Genomic DNA, 11,963 nt, shown 5'->3' with positions numbered 1-11,963 from the left:
CACGTTTAGAACTTCGTCTCCTTCAATCTCCAATATGAACACGAGCTTTGAATGCAACTTTTGTAATCGGTCCAAAATGATTTAAGACACACATAGAAATCAAAAACTTTATTACAAAAATAAGTTACACTCACCTCCATTTTACAGTATAAAACAATTTATTTGCAGGAATGCAAAAAACGTTGTTGGCCACCAACAATAGTTTAAAACTGCTAACATTTTTTTTTTTCAAAAGGTGGTTATGAATTTTATTGAGGGAGTTAACTGTATAGAAAACTGGAATTGAACAGCACAGTTTCCTTGGTGATATACCTGGAAATATATTTCATTCACTGCAGCATCCCTTATACCACATTGTGATCCCAACACCAAAACCAGAACTTTAGGCATAACATAATGCCTAACTGGTCATCAAGACGAACTTGTACACAGTTGCTGGTTTGGGAGATGGAAAAAAGGGACCGGTCCAGATGAACATGAGTTTACACAATTGACAGATTGGCAATGACATTGAATGATTCTGATATCTGATGTTTGATATTAAAAAAAACAAACCCACTGGAATACAGTGGCACAAAGGGACACTGCAGGGCCTTTATTTGTTATCCATTAAAATCAAAGGCTGTCTGATGCCGGTGACATTGAAGCCTTTACAAAGTAACATTTTATCCAAAAAAAAAAAACTATACAAACAGTAACTACATACTCTGAAGAAGCGAGGCAGCTAATTCAGTTCAAAATAGGATAAAAGCAAGGCTTGTTCGGACTCATCTGATGAGATAGTTTTGCATGCCCAGTTTGACTGTTTGCAGTGTCAGAGCTGCAGCAAAAATGACTATATTACATTAAGTACATTGTTTGTGTGCCCCAGCTCTTGTGCATATTTTGTATTGAGAACAAGCCTTGCTTTCATCAATATAGTTTCCCTATTTACAGTACAGGCCGGGTAGTTTAGTCCTCTGTACTGAGGTAGTCAACCAACCCTTTAAAGACAAGTTCTGAAAAGAACCACTTTCTTGGAATGCCTGACTTATCCATGCCAGGTGGGTACACCCTAAATAAAAACCTGCAAATGTTCTCTTTCAAACATCCACATCAAAATGATTTAACGTGGATATTCCAACAATAAAAATTGCGATTAGCACAAAAATATACAATAGCATCAAGCTCCTTCGAGCCACTTCAAACCTAAGAAACTTAAAAAGTGCAAATTCTTCAATAATTATTTAAAAATGGCATGTTTGGGGACAGGGAACGGGGGAGATTGTTGGGGCAATAAATTGACACCCTGTTGTCAGGGCTCGCTAAAAGGGGCACAGGGGTGACAGAGGCTTAGGCGAGTATACAAAATCGTGCGGTCTTCTTTTAAAAAGGTGGCAGTTTAGTTTAAACTAACAAAAAAAAAACAAAAGGGGAGAGATGCTTCTTCTGTAAGGCTGGAATATCATTGGACCTTTTTTTGTCACGCTCTTTTTTTGTTTCAACATCCTTTGCAGCTCATGGTGTAACCCCACACATCAAGTCAGTATCCGCTGTGTTTGACAGGTCAGGACCGCCCTCGGCCCCGCTTCCCTGCTGGACCAATCAGAGGGAAAGAAACGTTTTGCTTAATAAATCATGTAGCACAGCCTCTAGCAGTGCGGCAAGAATTCCTCCCGTTTTTAACTAAAGTTTGAATGAACAACCTTGGTCTGCTGCTGTATCCACTTAAGTGCTCACACATTATTATGGTCTGACCTGACTACTTGACAAATCAAATTAATACAGTAGATCCCCACTATTCACGGGGATTAGATTCCAAGACAACACCCCCCATGTCGAAAAACAACGAATAATGGACGCACCACTATAAAGTCCTACAAATGCCTATTTTTGATACGCTAATCCCTACAATATGCCTCACAGTTAAAGGAACTTTAATTAAGGTTTACACATCAAGAATTACATGCATACAGTATACAGTCTTGTACTTACAAAAACGTGCAGTTACACATCACATCTTGTCAAAGCATCTTCCTGCTGGAGAATATTGTGAATTGACCTGCAAGACAGCGCACTTTGCTGGATTCAGAGCTGCAGCACTCTTTCCCCCTTGTAGGTTACGCCATCAAACCACTTTCTATTTAAGTTTTTGGGTTTTTTTCTGTTTTTTTTCTTTTTTAAAGTACAATTTGACGGAGAAATTTGAAAATATGCAGGGGATCGAATGCCAAACCGCAAATAGGTAGGATCTACTGTACCATAGAAATTGTTTTTTGAAGTTACCGGACACCAATGACAAGCTTTGTATTCGCTATAGGACTTGTTTATATCACTCTCACTTTAACATGTCATCTACCTCTGCTCGTTCCAGAGCCGCCACGCTGTGAGAAGCCCACTCTCCCTCTAGGTGTGATGCTGCCGCGGCCCCTGGTTTGACTGATACCACGGAGACCACCTCTTGCTCCTCCTCTTCCTCTCCCAGAGCCCTGGAAATCATCGTAGCTATAGAACGGGTCGTCATAGCCGCCCCGGTAGTTGTGGTAGTCGTAGCCGTAGTAATCATAATAGTCTTCATAGCTGTAGTAGTCTGGGGGGTAAGAGTAACCACCACGCCCGCCTCGTCCGCGGCCTCTTGTGGGTGGCGGCATGTGTGGAGGTGCGTAGTAATAGTATTCATCATACCTGCAAAGGCAAATACATCATAAACCATGGAGCTTTCTTTTAAAAGCAATAGGCGTTTTGATTCCTTACATTTGTGTTTTGGCTGCTTGTCTCTGAGCTTTGCGCTCTTTCCTCTTCTGGTCAGGAGGCTTGGCAAAGACTATCTCAATATGTTCTCCTTCCAGGTCCTTTCCATTGAGATCCGCCAGGGCCTGTGGAAATTGTTGAAGACGACGTTAGAAAATTGTTATTTGTGTGAACAACCACGGTCTTGCATGTTCAGAGTATACATTTTTATTTTAGTACCTTCACAGCACCATCTCTTTCTTCAAAATGGATGAATGCGTAGTCTTTCAATTTTTTCACACGCTCCAACTTGCCAAACTGACTAAAGGCCTTTTCAAGAATCTCCTCTGTAACAGAGCTTGCTAGGTTCCTCACAAACAGCACTTTCACCTAAGATATGGAAACAGTTCAGTGTGAAATGTTAGCCGCATGGGATGGTCTGAAAACAAATATACATTTTACAGGACTGTGCTAGTAGGTAAAAAGAAAGTCTTCATGCTATATAATGATGTGGCCCTGAGCTTCACCTTAGCCATGACCTCTGGGTCGGGGTCCTCAATAGGATCAGCCCATTCTACGGTGACCACATTGCCCCACACTTTCACTTTGCCACTCATCAGACGTCGGCGGGCCTGAGCCGCTGTCTTGTGGTCTTCATACTCCAGGAAGCAAAAGCCACGGTTTTTCTTCTTGTCATCAGGTTGGTGGTACAATATGACATCATTTAAACCCTCTATGAATCAGAAACAAAAAGGCGGTGCATGTCAAATGTTCCACTTATGGCAACAAGTACATTTTCAGACAAATATCCTTAAATTGTACCATAAGAGGTAAAAATGCTGAAATATATAGTTCAAATGGAGTGCAATAATTGGCTGCAACTAGCAGCGACACTGTTGAGTGAGTCCACTACTTGTTCTATTGGACATTGTCTTTGTAAAGACAACATTTTTGATAAGAGCTCATATAGTTATCATTAGAATATGCAGCAGTGCCCAAAGCAAAGTCCAAGTCCAAAAATATAGTGATAATGTGTCGAGAAGAAAGCAGGAAATTAAAAGCGCCAACTCACCTGTGACTTTTGCAAATTCTTCAACAATCTGCTCTTTTGTTTTACTCTTGGGGATAGAGCCAACAAACAGTCTGTTATTGGCCACTGAGATGCACACGCCAATTTGTTTGCCAGGTCGAATTTCATTGTTGTTGCACTGCAAAGACAAAAAGGGGCATCAGCATTATGATGCAATTTGTTTTGATTGATATTTTTAACACATTTGGGGTTGTGCACTCAACATGTATACTTAATTTTAAATAGATTACATGGTCGTCTTTACAGTTATATTATACCCTCTTTATTCTTTTTTGCAGCAGAGTAAAACGTACCAATTTGACAGCCTGCTGTGCTGCCTCTTTAGTGCAAAAAGTGACAAAGGCGTAGCCTCTGTTGAGGCCACTGAGAGGATCCATCATCAGGCGCAGGTCCCAGATGGGCCCAGCTTTCTCAAACAGAGGAACAAGCTCATCCTCAAACAGATCTCTGGGGATTTTGCCAACAAATATCTGCAGGGAGAGAAAAATGATCATGTGCGTCCTTTTTTTTTTTTTTAATAGATATGTTGCAGACAAAAGATAGCAAAGAGCTAGGCTAAAGTTGTCCAGTCAGTTCTTAGCGGTAAGCCATCACTGTAACCAAGGTTACTACAGATGATGAATCTCATCACATGGACAATGAATGCATACAGCACACACTAAGACCTCATCAATCAACTTATAAACTGTATATTTGTTTCTGTACCTCGGTGCCAACAGTCGGCTGTGCTCCGGAGTGAGCTGACTCAGGTGGTGGACCACCATACTTCCTCTGGCCCGTAGTTACATCCAGTGTGTAACCAGTCCTCTCCAGCAATGCCTGGCCAGAGAACATGGTTTGATCAACAGTGGTTCATAGAACACACATCTTCACAATGAACTGTGACAATTCATGCCATCACATGCATTTGTTGCTCTCAAAAGCAATCACACTTTGTTTTAATGGGTTCTCACTTTGATTTTGGCTTCATCTGGTCCTTTGTTGGTGTCTGCCACTTTGGTCCCTTGCTTCTCTCTTTGTCTGTATGTCTTCATCACGCCACAAAGAAAGGCACTTTTGTTCTGAAAGGCATAATAAAAAGGGAAAAAGGTTGTGACATTTTGAGTTATTGCAAATTAACATGTCCGCAAGGCATAAAGTAAGAGCAGGCATTTCATTGTGATCAGTTATGGCAATATAATAAATTCCTGTTTCACTGCTGAGGTTGTCCTGAGCAGAATATTGCCCACGTGTGTGGACATAGCTAAACTTTCCATAGTTGATGCCTGTCAGCTAACTGGTTGAGACTGAATCAACAGCGCCTCTGCTGGTTGCAGCCAAGCAGTGCACAAAACTTTGCATCAAATGCTTCAATTAATTCTGCATCATGAAAATAATTAACAATCCATATAATTATATCCATCCCTAATGTGAACAATTGTTTAAAGATCATGGATGCTGCTACCACACCTGAACATGTGAGAGGTCGCTGTCCTTGAATTGCAACAGGACTTGGAGAGCACCTTCCTCGTTGAATTCTTTCAGAGCCTCAATCGCTCGATCATCTAAGTCACTGTGTGACACCAATCCTGTAGTAGAGGGGAAGAAAAAGCACATGCAGAGAGGTGGAACTCAATATCAAACTTCTGAGTTTAAAAAGGCAGCATTATAATCAGTCATTTTGCAAATCAGTTGATTTACCAGGGATCTTTTCTATGCCATGTATAACATAAAAGATGTATTCTATGCTTTAGTCCACACACGATATTGCAGAACTAATCACACCAGATGTGACAATGTAACTTGATATGCCAGTGCTCCTCTACTTTGAGTTGCTAATGAGCTGGTGTGTGTACTGCTCAGTAGTGGGGCCGTCACCTGTCCCAGGCAGCCAAACACCAGGCAGCTGCTGCCATTGTTTCTGCATTCGATCCATCTGGATCGACTGGTACTTTTGTGAATGTGATTGACCAATCAGGTCGTAAAGATATTACCAAAGTTTCTTTGTGGCCCTCCTTGTATGAAATTGTACACTTTTGATTAAAACATAAGCACTCCTTTATGGCAATGTGGTAGGTCTAGAAAGACATATAGTGGGAGGACAACTCAGTTGCCCCCATATACCTAGGGTCAAGCAACCACATAGTAAATGCAAATGCTGCAAACATGTACACATTTACACTGCTGTGATGGGTAATTACAAAATATGTAGCACTGCAGTACCCATTTTGGTAGGAACCACAAAAAGTTGCTTCGGGATCCCAACTCCCCACTCAAAATGGTGATGAAGTGACAGTACATGCAAGAGATCAATCAACAAAAAGAGTTGCATATTAGCATATGCAAATGTGCCTTACCTGCTATGTAAATTTCATCTAGTTTTTCAGCAACTTTCTGTGGTAAACCAGCTTCTAATAAAGTCTGGAAGTGCTCAGAATGGGTAACTGCAGCAGAGGTGTCCATTGGTTCTTCTGGACCATTTCCATTAATATGTTCTGTGGCCATGTCTCCAGAAATCTGTGCAAATGCAATGACCCAAATTAATCCTGGTTCAATGGCATAGTCTGGGATGTGTTTAGGATAGTGGAAATTCTCAAACTTGACAGGCAGATCAATTCACATTTCAATTGCTTTACATTTGTGTATAAATTATCAAATCTATGTGATCTCTTGAAGTCTACAGACTTCACCATCCTGACTCTAAAATGAAGCAACCCACACAGTCAGTTGACACAGTTCTCTCAAATAATTGTTGTATAGCACTCAACTCACATACCCGATTCTCCACGGGCATCAATAATATGACATCCTGTAAAACGCCGCAGCACTTGTTGTGGCAGTATCGCTGTGACGGAGGCTCAGCCAAGTTTACATGTTAGCACTAAGTCGGCTTCTAGGGCAGACTCCATGCCTGCTTTGGCCTCTAAATTACATGGTCTCAGTGCTGACTTCAGCACCGACTAGATAGCTGATACACGTGTTCCATCAGTGTGCTGCAGTTTCCGGTTTCTGGCACGTATATGCAAAGAATGAACCCTTTCACCTTTTGGCTTCAGGTCACTTTAGCAGGATCCCTATGGACAGATGCTCCTAAACTTTGGGTGGGGTCCCAAAATGGGTCACAGTTTACCTTAGGTTGTAAATTACTGCGTTCTGTGTGCTTTATTATTAGTTAACGTAGTGTGTGATTATTTTATCCCTCAAACTGAAAAACGTTTTGGAAACCATATTCAATGACATCCATACTTAAGCTATAGTCAGACAATGTATCAACTTAGATTGTTTTGGTCTATGCCTGGGTAGGCCGGACAATTAGGTCACGTCGCAGTACCCGGCAACACGGTTTCTGCGGAGTGAGGAGTCATGAGGAGTAAATGAGGAGTATAATTTCCTACCTTAAGATCAATTTTATATTTATAACATGTGCTGATGCTTTATCTAATATTCAAAGTATTCCTTGAAGTGACTACTGCACATTGTCACAAACACGTGCTTCCGATGAGAATTTCCACATCTCTGCAACATCAATAATAAGCATCAATTCAAAAGTATACACCGATTACATTTGAGATTTGGAGCTTAGATTAGTTCAAAGAGCGTTGAAGTTGTTTAAGTAGCCTGAGTGATTCGCGCACGTTGGTCGAGCTAACAAGCTAGCTTGCGGAGCTAATGCTAATCAAACTAGCAGGGGAATGATTAAACAGTAACATAGCGCTGTTTATGCAACGCCTTCAAATAATGCATCCGAACGTCGTACGCGAACAGACTGTGTGTCTGCTTAAACGGGTCGGATCACATTTTTAAATATCTATAGTTAGCTAGCTTCAGTTAGCATGTGATGACAATGAGCGTGTCAGTTCCATGATCTGTCAAAATAGGCTATCTTAGGCTAGCATGCTAATCGAACGGAATTTCAGTCAGGCCATTGTTAGCTCCCCAGTGGTCGGTAAAGACTTCGCTAGTTACCAAAAAGACAAATATTGTATCGTTTGAGGCAGGGGAAGCCAATGATTTAACCTGCTCAGTGCGCGGTCCGCCAACGTGTCGCCACATAGGAAGAGTCCATTTTCAAAAAGCCGGTCCGGACAAGTCGTTCCCAGCCGCCACCACCAGTTCCCACATTGTTTGAAACACCACAGTAGCGACTCGGACTTTTCACAAAGCAAACGGAGCGAGAATTACGTGAGTAAACAGTGGCGATCGCCCTACCTGCCGCTGGATCACCGCCGTGTGTGGTGTAGAGTAATTTGGAAGATAGGGGTTATGTTTGAAAGACAGAAAAAGTGGAAAACTCCCGGCACTGGTCCGGCCTCAGTCATTCACTCTTGATGATGTAAAATGGCTGCCACGTTCACGCCTCGAGTTTTGTCTCGTCGACGGGGTTTCTTGCGCTGTTGTGCATGGGCTCTCTGCCTTGTAAGCGTGTGTACAGTTGAGAGCATCATCCACTATGGCTGCACATCAAGGTTGCAACTGTTACTATAATGCTTATGCTGTGGATTGCTCCACCTTTGTATTTCTGTTATACCACGCACTTACAACTCGGCGATATTAAAGAGCGAGTAAAGACAAGAACGAAACTAAGTCAGATCGGGTACTTAATCTTGCATATCTATAGTTAAAACACAATTTGCTAAATATTATACTCTACATAGAGTATCTTAACAACAAAGAGCAGCCTTGGAAACACCGCAGTGCTGTAGGTCTGGCTTTCTCCCACACTGTGTCACCCTTGTCATGGGTTTCATGCACACAAAAAAGGGTGCATGTATGCCAAGTAAAGCAATAGGATGCTGGAATAGGACACATTTAACTAGTTTTTAGTTGTACATTAAGGATGCTAAAACCAATCTAGTGTAGCTCAATGTATGCTAAAATATCTGAACAAAACATAACTTTGTGTTATCAGTGACAAAGCACATAGTGTGGTATCCAGTGATAATATAACTTTTATAATGAAAAAAAAATTACAGTGAATTATAAACTACTTTGCTATGCACAATGTTTACCTGTATGAGAACATTTTGGAAATTTAATTGTACAGAAAATAGGGCGTATTATTATTGGATTATTCCATAGCAACTAAAAATCAATTCATTTTGCCCTTAAAGTTAGCAGGTTTTGCTAAACAGCCATTCATCAATTTCTTACCCCACTTGTTTTTATTTGGGTTCAGCTGGAGCCTATCCCAGCTTAATTCAAGTGACAGGCATAGGGTACACCCTGGACTGGTCGCCATCCAATCACAGGGCACACACACAACATTACTTGTCGACCTTGCCTGTCGACCTCATGCTCCAACCTTCCCTCACTTGTGAACAAGGTGGCAAGATACTTGAACCGCTCCACCTGGGGAAGGACCCCATTCCCATTAAACGATGCCGGAGTTTCAAATAATGAGGTTTGTGCATTTGGAAGTGGGCCCTATGAGAAGTTGACATGGCTCACTGTGACTTCACGGTGAGTCTTGTTAGAAGTCGCCAGCTCCAGCCAGTTGGTGACTTCCTTATATGGGCGTGCCCGGGTAAAGCTATGTAAGCTGTATAAAGTGTACAAGCTGAGTGTGACCAACCACAGCGGAGTGGGTGTGCCCGGAAGACACCTGGAAACCTTGCTGTTCTTTAATCGTGCTATATAAATAAAATTGATTGGATTGGAGGCGGCCCGTGGGTGGAATAAATTAAAACAGACCACTTTGGAAATTCAAGGAAATTTAGCTGGAATAGGTGCGGATTCTTGAAGATCTATAAAGCTTTTTGTGTGGAGCTGCTCAAAAGTAGTCCACAACTCAATACAAAGGGCTGAAAACGAGCAAATCATGCTGGTTGAATATGGCTTATCATTCATCAAAAATATGCATATTTTAGAAACTTTTCAACATTTTTGCCTAAATAATGGACTGACCTTACTCAACACTCTGATATTTTGTTAATGACTCGCAGATGTAATTCTTTTTTGCACACGGCTAGCTAACCATCAAATCTGATGACCTCTGACATCTTCCTCCTTATATACTTACTGTCGATGATGCCATCAAAAAGTTCTCAGCCATTGCCTACGCCAACCTCAGCACCGTACTGTAAACTAGAAATATAGAGGGAAGTAATCCTCTTTTGCAGCAGGGTGTGAATTTCATCCCTTTAAGGCTTTAATGATCTGAAAAAATGTGGCTCCTTTTGTCGCTTTTTTCTTTATGATGTTCTGTAATAGTAGTCTATATGTATTTATAATGTGCATTCTTATTTGATGTTTTAAAGTATTGATTCCTTGCAGAAAGCCATGCACAGCTGCTAAAAATCCCACCATGAGGGGATAAAACCATGCATCGGAAATGTGGTGTGAGTTGTTTTTTGTGTTTTTTTGCAATAAAAATGCATATAAAATTGACATTCAAAATTCTAACATTCACAAAAGTGACACAGGTGTACAAACGATGCAATACATGAGACCAAACGCGTCCTTCTTTGTTAATGAAATCACAAGCTGTGGGATTTATCACCCAAACAACCAAGGATGTGGGCACTTCAGTGGCAAGAAACAAAATATATTCTTATTAATCCCTGACATTCAGAGACTGGGACGAGTGGGCAGATGGCGGCCTCTTGAAGGCTATCGGGTTTCTTTCCATTTATTCACAACACCCTCTGTCAGGCCTTCTACCATGTTTATGGGAGCCAAACAAAACAGTACAAATAACACAACAGCTATAAGTCATGTGTATGTCTACAATAGTTTTATACGTTTTTGAGTGTTCATGTTTATGCTAATTGTCGTTGTAATTAGGTCTAGAAGTATTGGGACAATGACAGGGCTGTAGTGGTTTGTCTTTTTTAAACCACCACAATGGGTCTGAAATAAAGTGTTGACTTTCAGCTTTAATTTCAATGACTTTGTGCATTTGTCATTCAGGAATTACAACTATTTATGGTAAGAATAGATCATGGTGGCATGGGCATCCATGAAAAATGCTCACTGGTGTGTATTGACAGAAAATGAACCGTGAGGGTGATACTCTCTGCTCACATTCAGACAAATACTATAAAACTGATTTAAAAGATTCTCTTTCATTTGTCCTTAATGATAAACAACAGCTTCTCAAAAACGTGCTGCAAAAATTGTTAAAAGTCCATATGATGATCAAGTTTTAAGCAATAATAGCATGAATTTACATGTTGCACTGTTGGATCATAAGGTTATAAGTGAAGTGGAAATGCAAAAAGAGGCATTGCAAGATTTATTGCAAACCAGCCTTAAGGTGAATAGTCTGGTTCATCAGCTGATCAACTGTTTTAAGACCACAGCCTTTAAAAGCCAAAATCCTGGCCTAAAAGTGGATTCAATGTCATTTTTGTCAGGTGTTCACACTGTCATGATCTCTTGTTGGCAAAGACTAGAAAGCATTCTCTTCTTTGAACATGGTCGGATTGTTGAGCTGGATGTGCATGGCCTTTCACAGCGCACCATTGCTGCTGAGATCTTCTTCAAAGATCCTTAGGGTTATGGAACAATAAAATCACGTGGTAGACCCCCAAAAAATTCATAGGACATGAGCCCGAGAATGCGAATGCCTGTCTCTTAAAACACGTGATGATGCCCAAATGAAGGTCGTTACTGATGCCGCGTGTTGTCCAGTAACGATCAGACAGAATCTGCTATTATTAACCAAAAATATACATGTCAAATCCATCCTTTCATCAATTTTCAATACGGCTTGTCCTTATTAGAGTCGTGTCTGGAACCAGTTAACCGCAATAAATGAGAGATTACTGTATTTTTGGAATGGGGGATGTAACCAGAGTACCCGGAGGAAACCCATGTGTGCACAGAGAGAAAATCCAAACTCCATGAACCCAAACAACGAACATTTCGATTTCCATAATATACACTTCAAGGACTATTGGCTTATTATTATTGTTATCCAGCCATCCATTTTCTATACCGCTTATCTTCACTAGGGTCGCGGGTGTGCTAGAGCCTATCCCAGCTGTCTTCGGGCGAGAGGCGGCGTACACCCTGGACCGGTCGCCAGACAATCGTATGATGATGATAATGATTATTATTATTAGTTGTGTTGTTAGGTCAATGATTGGCATGGATTTTCATGTTGCTTTTTTCAGCAATTATTTTTTAACACACTCAAAAAAAATGTCAGCTTCCCAAAAACTGTTAGTTAGCTTCTTGAAAA

General features: G+C 41.0%; 1 protein-coding gene across 6 annotated transcripts; it reads right to left on the bottom strand.

Moving 5' to 3' along the window:
• Positions 1-93: 93 nt before the first annotated feature.
• On the bottom strand, positions 94-8,153 carry LOC131140066 (heterogeneous nuclear ribonucleoprotein Q-like). Of its 6 annotated transcripts, none has more exons than XM_058090150.1 (13): positions 7,796-7,926; positions 6,136-6,295; positions 5,249-5,367; positions 4,753-4,860; positions 4,505-4,618; positions 4,093-4,269; positions 3,782-3,917; positions 3,237-3,442; positions 2,950-3,099; positions 2,734-2,855; positions 2,339-2,664; positions 1,975-2,041; positions 94-1,575 (listed from the first exon to the last, which is right to left on the bottom strand). In XM_058090150.1, the coding sequence occupies exons 1-12, from the start codon at positions 7,829-7,831 to the stop codon at positions 2,004-2,006; spliced, it is 1,692 nt and encodes a 563-aa protein (XP_057946133.1). In that variant the 5' UTR covers positions 7,832-7,926; the 3' UTR covers positions 94-1,575; positions 1,975-2,003. The 6 variants fall into 6 exon arrangements, with proteins under 6 accessions (XP_057946133.1, XP_057946134.1, XP_057946132.1 ...); XM_058090151.1 differs by having other exon boundaries at positions 94-1,572; XM_058090149.1 differs by having other exon boundaries at positions 94-2,041.
• Between the last annotated feature and the right edge of the window lie 3,810 nt (positions 8,154-11,963).

This window comes from Doryrhamphus excisus, chromosome 13, assembly GCF_030265055.1.
Source record: "Doryrhamphus excisus isolate RoL2022-K1 chromosome 13, RoL_Dexc_1.0, whole genome shotgun sequence".
In the NCBI taxonomy this organism is placed as follows: domain Eukaryota; kingdom Metazoa; phylum Chordata; class Actinopteri; order Syngnathiformes; family Syngnathidae; genus Doryrhamphus; species Doryrhamphus excisus.
This window is presented reverse-complemented; position numbering and strand designations above follow the sequence as displayed.

Coding starts and splice junctions, on each gene's coding strand:
- LOC131140066 (XM_058090149.1), bottom strand. CDS start 7,831: ATGTGGCGACACGTTGGCGGACCGCGCACTGAGCAG. Junction 4,619..4,752: donor CAGATGAAGCCAAAATCAAA/GTGAGAACCCAT, acceptor TTCTCTGGCCAG/GCATTGCTGGAGAGGACTGG. Junction 2,042..2,338: donor CGGCTCTGGAACGAGCAGAG/GTAGATGACATG, acceptor GCTGTCTTGCAG/GTCAATTCACAATATTCTCC.